General features: G+C 45.5%; 1 protein-coding gene across 1 annotated transcript in view; it reads left to right on the top strand.

Annotated features, from left to right (window-relative positions):
• Positions 1–16,827, top strand: part of IQCH (IQ motif containing H) — a 71,321-nt gene that overhangs the window by 45,408 nt on the left and 9,086 nt on the right. Inside the window, exons 15-17 of the mRNA XM_042803844.1 lie at positions 2,188–2,308; positions 4,075–4,361; positions 16,344–16,511. Of these exons, the coding sequence (XP_042659778.1) occupies positions 2,188–2,308; positions 4,075–4,361; positions 16,344–16,511 (576 nt within the window). The remainder of the gene's footprint in view (positions 1–2,187; positions 2,309–4,074; positions 4,362–16,343; positions 16,512–16,827) is intronic.

The following is a 16,827-nucleotide window of genomic DNA, read 5'->3' as shown; positions in this document are numbered from 1 at the left end:
CCGAGTTTGGAAGTTCTGCTTGCTTTTGCACCCATTTTAGGGAGCTTGCTTTCACAGCCGTGTGTGATCCTCAAAACCAGCTCTGTCTAAAAGGAGCTGCTGCTGTCCCCAGCTCCGTGGAGCTGGTGTGGCTGCCCTCGTGTCCCTCAGAATTGTCGCAATGGAAAATTGTGTCCCAGTTGACATGCCCATAGTTTAATTTTTACTTACACAAGCTTGGTCACAGCACTCTCGAATGCCTTTACACATCCAGCAGGGATTCCTGTTTTTTTTTTTTCCCCCAGTAATTCACGAAAAGCTTTCAGGCAGCCACTGCATACCTCTTCTTTTGTTTGTTTGGTTTTATATTTCTGTTTAATTTGCACAACCCCCCAAAGTCATTCCGTCTCAGGGAGGAGACTCGGTGTGGCAGAGGTATTGCCGAACGCACTGAGGTGCAAACCGATTTGTAGGTCAGCAACTCCGTGACATCCATCGTGGCTCAGAGCCTCTCTCCAAAGCTGCGTTTATTTTCACCGTGCAACGAACCGCCTGATCTCGAGGCTTCTTGGCTTAGCGATGTTTCAAGGGAAATACAAATCAAGGCAAGGCCAACTGATACTTGCTCACTGCTCTGTTGTTTTAGGCAGCGGAGATCTCCAAAACCTAAATTCCTTCTTGCAGATTTGAAGAAAGCAAGCCGTATAAGACCTGAATCTGGGTAAATTCTGAACTCGGATTTCACATTTTATGTGGCTCTTTGGTTTTGCCATAAGGTTCAGGTCGTGCTGCTCACTCTATTGATAAACTAACTAAAACAATTTTTTAGCATTTTTTTTTCTGAGATGTTTAAAGTCAACATCTGTTTCTCTTTAGTGTATGATAGGAGCCCACATGGCCTAGATCATCATCATTTTCTAGGCACCTCAGTATTTTTAAGGTATCTTTTTTTTCAATTGCATGTGAGGTAGGGCCAGCAATTATCCCCCTTCCATGGCTGGGCAGCTGAGGCACTGACAGAAAACCACTTCCCTGCAGTTTCAGGCAGACTGAGTTCAGGAACAAGATATATCTAGGTCTCCTATACGCAAAGTTGATACGCTAGTCATTCTACTTCTCATTCTGGCAGATAAATCACAATAAACTGATTTTTTTTTAATTTGTATTTTGGGTTATGTCACGTTATGCTCTTCATGACAAATCCCACCTCTTCAGACTCACTGGTCTGGAAAAATATTTTTTTTTTTCTCCCTTATATTACGGTTAATATTCTTAGCTATTAACCATTAGGTTTTAGCGTGTTCCTCCAGAGCTAAAGATAATACGGTTGTGGCTCAGGACATTGCCAAGATCGGAGGACTGTTGGTCATCTTCTGAAGCACGGGATGCTGAAGAGAGAGGATGTAAAACAGAAGCGAAGAGCCCCGGGGGAAGCAGGCGAGCGCTTATGAAGCAGCAAGAAAAGGAGCCTGAAGCAATAGAGTCAGGGTCCTTGCGCTTTATGTGCTTGTGCACTTCTGGGACATTTTTGAACAGTAAAAACAATGCAGCTAGTTTCTGTATTTAATGGGGTTGCTTTGTGCGTGTGATAATATAGTAAAGCATCTGAAACTAGGAAGAAGCTCCTTTATCTCCTATAGTATGACTCATCAAATTCTACTAAAGATAGAGAAACAAGTACACTTGTGAATTTATGTTACAGATGGGAGAGTGTAAAAGGATATCTCCTGGTTTAGAAATACTTTTGGGTGGTTATTCCTCCTTGGTTTTTTATTTTGATAGCTAAATGTGTTTGTGTTGATGTATCAGCTTAAACATGGATTCAGTAAAACTGGCATATGTGACTATTTCAATATACTCCATTTCAAAATATAAACAACGTAGAAGTTATTGACTGCTGGTATTGATCCCTAAGCAGTTACCAAGTGCTTAGCGTTTTCAGTTGCCAGATCAAATTATTGATATAAATTCTAATGAAATAGATGCTATACTGAAGGGGGGGGATTGTCTTTCAGAGAAGGACAGTTTTCTATAGGAGGGAAGAGGAGTAAGTAGAAAAATTAAAAAAGGCTTCCTGACTGTGGGTAAACAGTAACCACATTTTTTTTTTTTTTTTGCCTGTTGGAGGCCTGGTTTTTAATCACCCCACAAGCAGTTTTCATTTCTGTAGTAAAATTGCTTGTGGTTCTATTTAATTTGTTTCTGCAGGAGCCAGCTTTGGTGAAGATCTCCCAGGAGCTGCCGGGCCTTTTAGCACAGCACGTACAGCCAGTCAATGAGAAACGATTCCCTACATGGGAAAAATTCCTCCAAACATTTCTTAGTCAAGGTAAATAAGACTGCAAAGTCGCTGTTAAGTGTTATAAGAAGTAATTATACCATATTGTATGCCATATTCTTGTTAATCTCGGGCCCATTTAAATATTTATCTCCTCTTTTTTCTCCATTACGCTTCCAATGTTCATTTACAAATGAATTATAGGCAACTGTTCTATCATTCATATGTCCTATCCAAGCATTTAACCTAGATTAATCCTGGATTACCTTTCTTCCACGATTCTGAATCAATAAGCACCAAGTCCTTCATCCTGGGTTACTGTACTGGAGGCCGGCACGTTTGGCAAAAGGGCTTTGGGGAGTGCTAGCACGTGAGCTTGCACGTAGGAAATTGTGAGGATATTTCGTCTTTGTTAGGTGTCGGTGAGCAAACAGCGGCGAGACTTGCCTTTCCCTCCCGTGGGGCCAGGCAGGGAGCTATATGTAAACTCTGGATGCTACATAGGTACGTTGCCTGGAGTCAAATGTGCTCATGACCTTTAACAGCTTGGAGAAGAGCTGAGCTTTCTCCCCAGTTTTTGCCTTCCAGGCAGGTGGTGTTGCCACGGAGGATCAGTAATGCAGCGCGTATTGTCCCTTACAGAACATTGGCACAGACTCCGAGTCACGCTGTTGCCGTGCTCTTTCTTGCCCTCCAACCAAAGGAATATGAACAAGTTCCAAGCTGGATAGTTTTGTTCATGCGGTGCCGAGCCCTCAGCAGGGCTTCCTGCATTAAACCCGCTCACGGCACCTTTGGATCCAAGCTGGCCAGCACTCGACTGGCCGAGAGCTCCGAAGCTGAGCCCCTGTTTGTCCCGAAGAGGCAGCGCAGACAAACCCGTTGTTGAATCGCTGCAAACCAGCGTTCTCGGTGAGCGGGCTTTGCACAGACACGTTAGCATCCTACATTTGTATGCCAAATTTTGGATGGAAAAGATGCAGTGTTTGTGCACGGGTAGTAAATTTCTGTGGCGATTCTGCCCTGCCATCATTTCGTTTTCTCTATAATGGATATATACGTTTCATACATTTCTTTGGCTGTGGAAGAGACAAGGGTGATTCGAAGCTTTGGAAGTACTTTTTGGAAAAATAACGCCACTTAACGTATCTAGTACCAATTTTTATTACAAACTAGTTTATCCTGACTAAATGAATTATGGCCTTCTAGGCAATAAAAAGGCTAATCCCGAATGCCAGCCAGTTTTCTTTGTGATTTTCCTACGCACAACCTTGCTAGAAGTTGTCATCTGCGAGCCTTCCTACCTACACACAGAGTTCCTCGTGTGGATGAATACCAAAAGGCAGACTGCCTACCTCAGGCCGTTGTATGGATGGGAATGTCCAAGACAAGCTCACAGCAGGAGATGCCACCGCCCCCGAGGTCCCGACATTGCCTTTCACCGCTGTTCTGGGCCCGGCATTTCTCTGGGCTGCAGGACAGCGCCGGATTCATTCATACTACCCAAGAGCATATTTCTCCTGTCAGACATGGGATCTATCCAGTCTGGAACTGCTTGCAAAGCATCTGCAGCTCAAAAGTCACTGATTGAAGGGGACAGTGCTATAGTAGATGAGATAGCTTCCTTCTCTTCTAAGAGATTCATGGGTTCTAGCTATGCTGCTCACATTACATTTATTTACTTGCTGTAGCTCCATAGCAGTCCTCCCTGCAATGTCTGAGCACAACAGGGGCTGGATGGGTTCATTCTGTGCACTCTGAAGAGCATCACATGTGAATTTGATTACCAGCTTAACAGCTAATTCATTTCTTACTAGGTGGTGTGATAGAAGCCTTCCCGTTCTCAGAAAATGTCACAAACCTTACGGTGGATATGCTGATAGAGCCAACAGGCAAGATAAAAATAGTGTCATCTGGAGACCAGCTCCACGCTGACGGTCCTTTGAGATCATCTGGCACTACCATTCCACAAGGTTCTGTTGATCCAGCAGTTCTTAATTCGCTCTGCTTAAAAATCGGAGAAACCTGTAAATCTAAAGGAGTGCTTGGTTATTTCTCGGTTGATTTTGTGACTTTCATCCACCCGCAAACGATGGAGCAGCAGGTGAGTGGGGCAGATATGTTACTTCACCCTGAGATCAAGAAATGTCTGTTTTCCTACTTGATTCCAACAGATATCAGGAGGAGGCTTTGCCCTTTCGAACAAACTTTATTTGTAAGCTGCAGGGCATGCGGAGGGAGCTAAAAGCACGTGGTTATTCTAACAGCATAAAAATTTGGCCTGATCTGCCAAGTGGACCTGAGGAACCTTTTCATCAGCCTGAAGAGTAACAAACCAGCAAAGCCTGTAGGGCTGCTTTCAAAGCCGAGTGATGAAAAATAATATTTTAATTCTTCCTAATGACTTTTTTTTCCCCCTAAAATAAGTGCGTTCTGCATTAAGCTGGTAATTACAGCCAACGGTCTTATGGCTGAGGTGTTTAGATGATTTTAGTTTCAATGTCCTGAATCCCTTGTATTTTGCTCTGTAAAAATAATTACAGGGATTGTTGTACTTTTTGGAGTAAACCAGTGTCTGTAGGGATGCAGATCTGAGGTTGGAGGATGAATCTGAGGAAGAGGGGATATTGACAATTTCTTAGAGCAAATAGGGTGGTGGTGGTGAGCGATTTGGGTTACGTCGTAACGGCGAATTTAAGCAGAGAGAGGTAATGGAGAGCAGTCCAGTTATCACATCTCAAGAAGCTACAGCCCTGGGTCAGGAGTTCCTGTCTCTTGGCTGGTACAGAACAGCTGAGTGGGGGATATCAGTTTGTTGTGAACGAAAAGGAAAACGCGCCCCTTCAAACCACTTTTGCTCTCAGTTTGGCTTTTAGAATGCCCGAGAGAAGAATTTTCTGCAAGAAAGATAGATGTGATCCTCAGGCCGGATGCAAACGTGCCCCCCCCCCAGTATCAGAACGCAGACTGGGGTCACTGTGTGTCCGGTGACAGTGTGTGTGATTAAAGACGTCGTTGCAGGGGTTGAAACGCGCCCGCGTTGCTTCCCAGGGGCCCGGCAGCCTGACTGCAGCGCCCCAGCATCATCTCACGTGAGGGGCAGGAACTTCTTCAACCGTGCTCTACGCGCTCGCCCAAGCTGTTGATATCTAGCATAAATGTTCCTGCGGAATTCCCTCTCTGGTTGCCTGTCCCAACGAGCGTGCCGCGTGGGCCGCACAGGCTTCTGAGTGTTTTTATGGAGCCCTTTTGGTCTGTCAAGGCTCTGAGGCTCCCTGCAAGCAGGGTGCCACGAGCGCCGAGCAGCGCACGACACCAGTCCAGCTCCCCTCCTCCAGCCTGAGGCCACACGCTGCTTTCTGCCGCCGCGCAGACGTGGACGCGGTTGGCAACCGGTTTGCTTTAGAGTTTTTAAAAATACTTCAACAGAAGATCAGCAGATCCAGGTACTGCGTGACGCATTGTGAAATTCAGTGGCTGGCGGTGTATCATACCTCCTCCAGTCCTGCAGAGGTTACACGGCGGGCACGTTAACTGCAGGCACAGGTTGCGCTAACGTGGGGAGGAATGGGTGGCCTTTTGGAGAGTCTAGACTGAAGAATACAACGTTTTAAATAATTCTATTCGAAGGTTAACACCTTGAATTACCTAGAAGGAAAAACGCCGCTAGGAAGCCGGTGCAGGTTTGGAGTGCTGGGGCACGCTGTGACTTCTATCAGGCAGAACGGAAGGGGCTAAATAAATGTTTTCTCGTGGAATTCTGCCCTGGAGAGTCATTTGCGTGGATGAGTAACGGGGTCTTTTTAAAAGGCAAAATCGGAACCACTCGAGTGACCCCGGTCCTCCCCGCCAGAGTTTACAAGCCTACCTGCAAAACCTCACGGTCAGCTGTATCAGAACTTTTGACACTGTAAAAATTAATTTAATAACTCGAGAGAGCAGAAGGGTATCGAGTCCAAAATCTGCTGCCGCCTACGGTGGATGGCAGGGAAGCAGCGGACGGGTGGCCGCGGTCCCTTAGGATGCGTAACAGAACTTTCAGGCCTCATAAGGTGATGGAAGATACCGTCCCAACACACGCTGCTTCCAGTGCCAAGGAACAAACAGGTAAGAGCACGGATTTTAAAGAAGCAGTTTAATCCCTGGCACGAATGTTGATGATCAGCCTTGATCACAGTTTGTAAGAAAATATTCATCTGGTGTGTTTCTGTGCTAGAGTAATCTGGGATTTGTTTTAGCCACAAAGTCAGATTTCTTTGTCACAACACAATCTATTAAATTCTTTCACCAGTCAGACACTGTGAAAACCAAATGAAGGGCATTATGGAATGCTGTATTCTGTTTAAAAATAAAAAAGACTTCCATGAGCTTAAAAAGAGTGAAGCCAGGTTTCCCAGAGATCGGTACCCTGAAGTTGAGTTCCCAAGTTTTCCAGCTGAACTCACCCTGCAGCTTTTCCCACTGTAAGGTCACTGCTAAGGCCGCTTTCCTCTGTCCGCTTACTTATTGTAGGAATCTCATGGGAGTTGACTATATTTGATGATTTTACCTTCTTGCAAATCTGGTTGATATTGGCCAAACCGCATTGAATATTATAACAGCCAGGTGTAAAAACCTAAAGCATAATGCCAGACTGAAATAAAACAAATGAAGCAAAATCTGGGTGAAGAGGCTGAGTGCTCAGCGTTCTGCTAGCGGCCTTGCGTGTGAAGACTAAAGAAAAATGAGATAATTTTTAAAGAACATAAAATTCTTTAGCGATGAATAATATTGTTGAGCTTCCTGGGTACAACTATACACATTCAAGATTAGCATACGGATACAGATGCTAATTCAAGAACTCAGCATCAAGTCTCCATCGTTTCTTGTATTTCCAGTGCATCTCCTCGGTTTTCGCTCTTTTGACATTGTTTTATTGTTTTCCTCTACAGTCTTCAATTAGGACCCTCACTGTGTAAGAAGTGTGGTGTTTCCCTGTAAAAGGGAACATATCTGTATTTAACGGGACAGGCTGTGTAGTGTGCGAGGACTTTCAGAGGCTGGTGTGGCTGTTTGCACTCAAACCCCTTTGGGTGTCTGTTCCTCCCAGGCGTCGGAAAAATCACAGCTTGTGTGGTGTGAGAAAAGGCTTTAAACACAGGGCTTGTATTTAAAACCAAAGAGTTAGCATATGGTATCTATTGGCAAAAGCTGGCTCTTTGGCAGTGCTATGATAATTATATTCCATTTTAAGCTCAGAGAAGGCTTAAAATCAGGCTTTTGGTAACCGATACCACTGTGGGGTGACTGTGGTAAACCAGAGAATCGGAATGATGCTAGCTTTGAAATACAGAGCACAGTTACATTTGAGTCCCCAGATGTATTTACAGAGGAATTGTAATTAGAACTGCGGATAAGCCACACTGGACACCTTCCATGTCAAGTTGCTTTAAAAAGATTAAGGGATGACATCCTCACCCACTGAAGTCAACGGGAGTTTTGCCAGTTGCTTCACTCAAGCCAGGAGTTCACCGAAACGCAGGAACGCTTCCTCGATTGTTAAGGTTGTAACATTTCCTGGCATGAACAAGGAGGTAGTAAATCAGTCGGGGTTTCTTGTGGCCTTTCATTATTCCTGTCTGTTCTGTCTTTGTTTTCTTCCCTTGTTTCCAATTGATTCTACCTTAATATTTCCTATGTTTGTCAGCATGTACCACAACTTTAACATTATTTAAGCACAGGTTTTTAAATTTAACTAGATGTAGAGGCAATTAATGATGCCATCTGTCTTGGGAGAGAGAGATTACACAAAGGATTGTGTTCCTGAAAGCACTATTTTTTTGGCAAACAAGAAATCCTATTAGACTCTCAGAACATTTGCTCACTAATTTCAGAAGTGCCCACTTTAATGCAGTAGCTGAAAGGCTCAGATACATTTCCTGGAAGTACAGTGTACTTAGGCATTCTTTCAAAGTTATATTTTACGGAAAATATCAACTGATACATGATATTTTCAGTAAAGCTAAAAATTAAATATATCATTGAACATCTGTTACCAATACAGTCTGAGTATTTAAATACTTAAAAATCCCTGAAACGTTCATAAAGTTACATGCCACATAAATACAACTCTTTAAGAAATGTGCAGGGCCAAATAAGTGAAATCATATTTCTGCCTTTGTGGACTGAGCAGCTGCGTGCTGCCATCCCTGCCTTCAGATGTATTTCCCCTGTGCACGCGCGCGAAGGGGATTTCAGAGCAGAGGGAAGAAATGCGTGTCCTTCGCGTTTGAGGCTCTTCACCTGATGAAAGCCTTTAAAAAAATCTCTGTGTCATAAGCACAACATTCATTTGGATGCGAACAACGGGGCGTCGCTTGTGTTGTTAAAAATTGCTACTGTTAGCGAGTGTTTTCCTTCAACGTGCTTTCGTCATATTGCTGTAGCAAAGAGACTCCGCGTGATGGGTAAGGAGCAACGCACGTCTGCCCAACGCACGAGTCAGGGGGAAGCCAGAGCGAAGGCAGAAGTGGAAAAGTCATCTCTGCTTGGGTCCCTGTAGAGCTTTGTGCCCGTCACAGACACAGCGACATCTTTACTCTCTTGCAGTTCTTGCGGTCTACGCTGACCAAAAGGTGACGAGAGGGATGCTGTTTCGGGCCCCGAGGAGCTGGGCGATGCTGTAACCTTCCAGATATAATGCTGTCCTCGGGCCCCGAGGAGTTGTAACCTTCCAGATATAAGATACTCCGTCTTGTATTTCCAGTGGGCTTCCCACGCCCTCCTGCTTGGTAGCCAAGCCTCTCCCGGCTCCATTTCCCTCATCCTCCCTGGGAGCTTTTCAGGCTGTCACTCGTGCAGTCCTAGCTGGCGTGTTTGCCACTGTACAGCAAGTAATTCTACAGATCGTATCGTCCTCAATCTGCATACAGCTCTTCCTTAAATTACGGTAGAACAGGAGGAGGTTGCAGCTCGTAACGGACAGCATTGAGGGTAGTGCCTGCAGGAGGACTGAGCTCCTGCCTGATGGTCTTCGCGCCTGTCCCTCCTGCGGCCTAGCGCATGTCACTTCTTGCATTTCGTTGTTTGTTTAGGGCGTAACTCTGAGGCGAAGGTCGGAGTCGCGGCGTTGGGTTAGCCGAGGGAGGTGGCAAGGCAGAGCCTACCCCTGACCGCGCTCGGCTCTGCCCGGCCCGGAGCGCAGCGCGGGGCTGAGCACGGCGACGCACCCGCGGGATGGTGCATCGGGTGCCACAAGCTGCCTGGCCGAGAGCACCCCGGCAGGGATCCGGGGGGCAGAGAGAGCTGGGGACTCGACATAATTCTGTTTGCCTCGGGAATCCGTTTCTGTCCCGGCTATAAGCACCTGTGATTCATTCCCCAGGGAAAGGGAGATGGAGACACGCTGTTTTCAATGTCTTGAGGGGGGAAAAAGTAGAGGAGAAGAATTAGGTGCCTAACTTGGGCTGAATCACTCCCGATTCCCAACTCTCCTTCCAAGACTAGTCTTTAAGAGCGAGGCCTTGACCCTTCAAAGCGAAGTTTTGCACAGTATCGACCAAACGCTGCTCAGATCCCAGCTTGTCAAGCAGCTAAATTAAGTCCATTTAATGGAGTGGGACTGCTTGCGTGCATAAACTGACTTGGGTTTGTGATCTGTGGACACAGAAGAAGTGGGGTTGTAACTCGCCTTTTTCATCGGTCTGATAGCTTACACAGCCCCACACTTTTTGCAGTAGTAGGGAGAGAACACTGGGTTAAATTGTTCAGTTTGGGCGCAGAGGAAAAGACGAGGCAGAACATACCAAAAGGAGAATTCCAGAGCTGGGAAGGTTTAGGCGAGCGAATGCTTTGAGGGATGCTTGCGGTGGGATGCGTTCTTCTGTATTCATAAATGCATCTGAAGAGTTCTCCAGATAGAATGCAGCATTTTCTACGTGTTATTTCCAAACAAGAGCTACGGGGTTTTCACTGACCATCTTCCAATCTTATATCCAGCAGGATAGAAGTTAGGGCCAGGTCTACGGCCCTAAAATTTCAGTTTTCAGGCCAGCACCAGACCATCCCAGCAGCTGCCACGAGATGGCAGCCGGATAAGATCCTGTCTGAGATCGCTGCTGAAATAATCAATTCTACTGCGAATTTTAAAAGTCATAAGAGAAGCTCTCTTTTTAACGCCCAAGTTGCATTATTATTTTATTAATTGACATTTTTACAGTGTCATTCGAAAACTTCTTTAAAAATAGCAGGTGTGCTCTTTACAATAATGCAGACATCAATACTAGATGCAGATAAAACAGTTAAACTGGAGGAAGAAAAGCTGTAATTTAGTAACTCTTTAAGAATTTATGTTTCCTTTCCTTCTCAAGTTTACATTTTAAAGGTGAAGCATTTTTATGGCAGTTGTAAAGAGATACCCTATAATTTTGACTTTATTTACTTGAGATCTCTTTACCATGAAGCGCAGGCCCTTAAGCTGAGCACGCTGAAGGAGAGCGTCTCCTGGCAGCACTTGGCAGCCTGTGTAAAAGGGAGCAATTCCAGACTTCATCATATTTCCTTGGACAAACAGCCAGTAAGTCTTGCAGGTCATATTCCCAACTATTTTTTTTCCCAGCAGTGGGATTCTCAAAAGTCCTAGTCTGTGCTTTGTTTAGCTTAATCTAAAACCACTCTTAAAACTATCTAAAATCTTAACTAGCCCGGAATGGAAGGAGGTGGACAGGTGGCTTTTTTTTAAAAAAATCCTAAGTCATAATAAAACCCCAGATTATCTTTGAACTTTCATTTGTTGTTTGAAAATCAAGTATCAGTTCTAGACTTGGCAAGTGAGCTCTGTTCCAGTTTAATTTCTGAACACGTGTCGTGTCCTGAAAGTCCCCAAATCTCAGGTCCCCAAAGCTCCTGATGTTGTGCTGATTTGCCATGCAATCCCACCAGGATGTGACACCTACAATCGTGAACGCATGCCCTTGTTGTGTATCCTCAGAAAATGAGGATGGACTCAAGTAATAGATATTTGCTAATCTCTATGATTGTATCGTTCTTTATTTAAACCTGACCTTTGCACAGGCCGCCTTCTAACAGCTCCCGATGTATTGGAGGAGATGATAATTTATCTCATTAACTGCCTGACCTCCACAGACATTGCTTTATGGACTATGGAAATACATTCATAAAATAAAATTTTAAAAACCCAACCAGCCAAACAAAGAAAAATGCAAAACGCCACAGCTCAGATTTTCAAGGTATTGTAGAAGCTTTTGACACCCATTTTGTATTACTTCAAAGGAAAACCTGCTGCAATCCAACGGATGTTACTAGAGAGCTGAACCTAAATGAACTGTCTAGCCTGCTAAGAGAACAGCCCAGAGTAATCAGTAGGTCTTGTTTGTTCTGCCTGTGCCTGGAGCTCTGTGGAGCAGTTTTGAAGACTGTGTGGCACAAAGGTGGAGTTGGGTTGATGTTCCTAAGAAACGTTTTCATTCAGTGTGGGTGCGTTTGGCTTTTTTGAATCGACTGCAGGAGCAGCTAATATTCCATGCCCTGAGAGAAAGAGAAAAGCCTTTAATTGGTTTCAGGAGGCTCGCGTTTCTGCGTGTAGGTTTTTTCCGTTAAAAGTCTGCCGCAGATAGAAATGTCACATCCTGCTTGTTTTACAGCTCTGTTGGCTATATATCAAGATCTGTTCTTCACCGCTTTTATCTAATGCTGGGTACTTTTTCCTTAGAGCTCATGTAGTGCCACTCTTACCTTCTCCCCCCTGACTTCTGCATCGGTTTCAACTGCTGCCACATTTCAGTTTTCCGAGGTGTTAACAGTGGGCGGTTGCCTGAGCTCCTTCTAGTTACAAGTGGTAACGGCAAGAATGATGAGTGGCCTTTTATTTGCCACGCACAATCCAGCGCTACGATGTATGCAGGGAACCAAAGAGCGCGTGGGCGAAGCCTTCGACCCCAGCGGCACTGGGGGGGCTGTGAGTGGCCCTCCTCCCCCCTCGCGCCGTGCTCTGTGCCTCTGAGCTGCTGGAGGGAGCCGGCCGCGGCGTCGGCTCTGCGGTGAAAGTCGCCGTCATCCTTCACAGAGACCGTCCTTTCCGTTGGGGAGTCGTGACTCTGTTTGGGGGTGACCGGCGGCGCCTTGTCAATGCTGCTCTCTCCTCCGCCATCCCCTCTTCTGTGGGCCTCCCTCTTTGCTCCCACGCGGCGTGGGGAGGCTGGCCGGCAGCATCGGGGCTCCCCACCTGGAAGGAGCAGCCAAGCTGAGCCCTTCCTGTGCTCTGACATTGTAATATGGCAGAAGCAGCAGAAGGGAGTGCAATAGGTATGTCTCAATTTATATTGCTCAAATTGGTGCTGGCACATGTTATGTGGAGCTCTTCCTCCTCGACCATTAGATGTTTTTTCTCAGTTCGTGTTCTTCTCTGTATCCGCTGCTGACGGCAGCCCCAGCCCTCCTGATTTAGCTTTAGTGCTCTGCGTGCCAAAGAGCACTTTCAAAGCAGTGGAAATACGTGATCGTAGCACGAGCCTGGTAACATCTTCACAGAAGATGAGAAGTCATCAACTATGGAGGCCACCTAATCAGAATTCTTTACACACAGATAGAAAGGATTCTGTTTCTCTCCTCTGTCTTTATTACAATTCATTTTAGGTTCTTCACTCAAGGGACACCTGCTAACTTCAATACGGTCAGCGTGTGCTTATGTATGATATATAATGAGCTACCTTGTTCCATTTGGGAATATATGTTGCTGTTCACTAGTGAATAGCACACAGCATACAGCCAGCCACAGCCTACTGCCAGAATAAGAGCACTATAAGCAGCTGCATAGCTCTTGGCTTCACATGGCTCCACCAGCCAGACTCCGGCCTGCCGAACTTCCATCCTTGCTCAGAACTACCAAAACTGCTGCCCGTTGCCCGACTGCTGTAATTGTGCAAAGAGCGCTTGTGACCTTTGAGAACTGGAATGAGACTTAGAAATTGTTCCACTGAAGAATTCAGGCAACTCGTCCCTAATGACCTGGCCCGCGTTTGAACGAGTGAAATGCAAAAAAATTATCCGTGAAACTAAAGTCCGACCCATTGCCCAGGCTCTGTGTCTGCCCGGTTACGTGACAGTACAAAGGGGATTTAAAGGGCGCTTCTGGATTTCCATGGCGAAAGGGAATCCCCTGCTAGGATAAAGCTGGAATCTCACCCCATCTGATCCTTCTTCCTTTCTCCCCACGTCAGGGATGTTGTGGGACACATCCAGAGCAGACTGGGACCTCCCAGTTCACCGACAATCCTGAGCCAGGGAAGGGATCCTCCGGGGTGATCCCGGCTGGCACCCAGTAATGGCCATGTGGCTGCTTTCGCTTGCAGTCGGGGTGGTTCAGCCTCAGGCCCGGAATGGAAGGAGGTGGACAGGTGGCTTCCAGCCACGTTTGCCTTCCTCCCCCTTGTGCTTGTGGAGATCTACACCCTCTGTTTAAAAACCAAACCCAAAACGATGACTTTACCTATGTAGAATGTGACTGAAGCTTAAGTAGGTGTTCGGAGCTTTCCTTCTGTACAGTGTAAAGAGTAACGGGAGGGGATGGACACCTTCCTTCATTACACAGTAGGGCCATCAGTCCACCCTGTTGACCTTAATTTTGCAGGCAGTGGTATGATGGAAGTCGCTCTGAGATGACAAAGCCATGCCTAAACCAACCGGCTGATACACTCTGAAAGTAAACAGAAACTCCTCCAACTAACATTTGGTTGGTTGGTCTCGTGATTTCCAGCAGGGAACTTGCCCACGAAGCTACTTCTCCTCTTCCCCGTGTTACAGCCCCTTGCTTGGGCGAGGCTGGAGCCGTCCCTTGGTGCAGGGATCCGGGAGAGCTGCTCTGCCTCCCCAGAGCAGCGACTGGGAACGTGCCGGCGGGGCGTCAGAGCCAGGTTGGTTTGGCATCCTGGGGTTTTGTTCGGATTATGTGAAATGTATCGCACAAGGAGTTAACGGGGCTCTTCTCTACACCTGAGATGAAAAGCGTCGCTTGCACGTACTTTAATTGTAGTTACTGACAATATGGGACGGGCTGAGTAAGTCTTGCAAAACGTATGTGCTATCCCGTGCTTGTTTGTCTGAATCTCTACCAGGGCGTAATGAATTTGTGTTGTGCTAAAGGCTGTTTATGTCTGCCAGGCTGCATTTTTTAATGCTTTATCTGCTGTTAAATGCTCAACCCATCCTCTACACGCTGCCAGATACCCAGATGCACCACAGCCACAGGGATGTCTTTGCTAAACTTCTGTGCTCTTTCCATCTCAGCCACTTTATGGTCCACCTTCAGTCAAACTCACCTCCTGCCTCCCTGTTCGTGCACCAACAAAGCTTCCAGAAAGCGCTGCTGTAGGCTTTGAGGCCAGAGCGATGCAGGTGTAATATCAGGGTCTGGATTAAGAGCAACCAGTTCCCTTTGTCTGAGCTAGGGAAGAGACCTTGGATAGCCAAGATTTTCAACAGTCCCTTGTCCCCTCACGTAGCCCTGCCATCTCTTTCTGGGGGCAAAGCTTTAATCAAGAATCTAAAATCCACCGCAAACAAGGTCCAAGACACATTGGCTGTTACTGATTTGTTGACTATGGAAATTAACGTAACGCTTCTACAGTAGGTATACTTTGTAATTACTATTTAGCTCATTGAAAAGGTTAGCGCATACTGGAAAAGTACAAATCGATATGAAAGTTCCTTCCTGTCTTGCAGAAGCGATGATAAAGAATAAATTATTGAAGAAAATTAAACTTTATAATTGGGGACTGTTCCCCTATTAGTGAGTAAAGCCAGCCCATTAGCATCCGATTTGCATTTTCTACCATGCAGCAGGAAATATTTAAGTTGACAAATAGGATATTTAATACAGCAACAGATACTTGGCAGTTAGATATTAACAACTGTTACTGATGTGATTTATTCACCATTATAAAAAGGGCATTACTATGTGCATATGATTCAGAAATTAACTCCAGTTTACCAAGAGGCCTTGACTGCCTGACCTCTTAATATCCTTATAATGATGCCATTTACCATTCAGAGGCTTATTCAAGTCATTCACTGCTAGATTTGTTTTAAAGGGGTCCACTCTAGGGCAGATATTTGTGCGTTAACATTTCTCATTGGCGTAGTGGGCACAAGCATTTTTTAAGTGGGGAAAACTCCCGGGTAAAGCCACGCTGAGGTTACTGGGGGTGGAGGAGCCTCGCAGAAGCAATCCACGGCGCTTCCTTCTGCTCCCTCTCGCCGTGTTCCGGCCTCACAAATCCTGACTTTTACATGCTTTAACGCTTTGAAATCTTCTTGAGGTTTACACGAGGCTTTTCTCATCGCCTGTATGTCCTGCGCACGGGAGGGGAGGGCTTCCCCTCCGCCGCCCTGCGGGACACGATCTTACGCTCCGATTTCTTGTGTCGTTACGGGAGGATAAATCTGAATTGGCACCACAGAGCAGCAGCGTGAGCGGAGGCGGAACCGTGCCGCACGTCCTGTGGCTTTCTGCATGCCGACGTGCCCGCGGTTTGACACAGCCGGGGACTGCAATGGGATCGGGCTTTGCTGCCCCCGCGATGACCGATACACACGGATTTCACACTTCCCTGCTCCTTTTGCTCAGTTTGTCTTCTGGAGCTTCCCTCCTTCTGTCTCAAAACACCTATTTGTAACTCAAGGCTGACTTTATTTAACACTAATTATTTATTCTTCAGCTGAAAAATCCAGGTGTGATATTTAGTATTTGGATAATTACCAATTTCATGTGATACCGGCTTTACAGCTGTTGAGCTCATCTATCTACTTTTTCTAACTGTTGCTAAAATCTGGGTAGCACAGGTAACTGTTCTGTCCTTAGCATTTTTGTTTTCTCTCAAAAGTTATTTTCAAAGTTCCTGTTTGGAGGTGGTTTATCGCTGCCAATGATGCACCAGTGCAAGGAAACCACAAGTATTCACATCAATATGCATGAAAATAAAAACATAGATGTTTCTTTACACCATTCCTGAGTTTCACCCTTCTTGTTCCTTTTTTTTTTTTTTTTTTTTTTTTTTTTTAATTTTAATGCACCTGTTTGTGTTTTGATTAGGTATGGGCAACAGACCTTGACCTTTGCTATAGTGACCAGCTGGCCTTGACTCAGCTCATGTTGTATGTGACAGATGGAAATCTGGATTGTCACTCCAGCCGCTTTGAAGTATCTCTTGGTTCACAGAAAATGAAAAGCCAACATATTCAGCACCGGGAGACAAAAACTGTAAGCAGTGATTTGTTTACAAATAAAACTATTGATGTGTACTACTGAAAAGTTAAAATCTGTCCTAGATGAGCTGGATCTGCTCCTTTCAGATTTTAAACTGCTCCTTTTAGGTTTTACAAGGTTAATAAAGTAAATGGGACACCATCAAATTCGAAATTAAAGGAAAGGCTCTGCGTGGTTATGGGTACCTGATTATTCATCCTTTCTACTGAGTAATATTGATTTGTGGTAGTAACTAACTTCTAAATATTTTAGGTAGTTTTCAAGTTGTAAAAAATGGGGTAATTCTATATGTTGCAAGGAAAAGGAAGGA

Source organism: Tyto alba, unplaced genomic scaffold, assembly GCF_018691265.1.
Source record: "Tyto alba isolate M040663 unplaced genomic scaffold, T.alba_DEE_v4.0 Super-Scaffold_41, whole genome shotgun sequence".
Taxonomy (NCBI): Eukaryota; Metazoa; Chordata; class Aves; order Strigiformes; family Tytonidae; genus Tyto; species Tyto alba.
The sequence above is the reverse complement of the archived record's forward strand: the minus strand, read 5'-3'. Positions and strand labels throughout refer to the sequence as shown.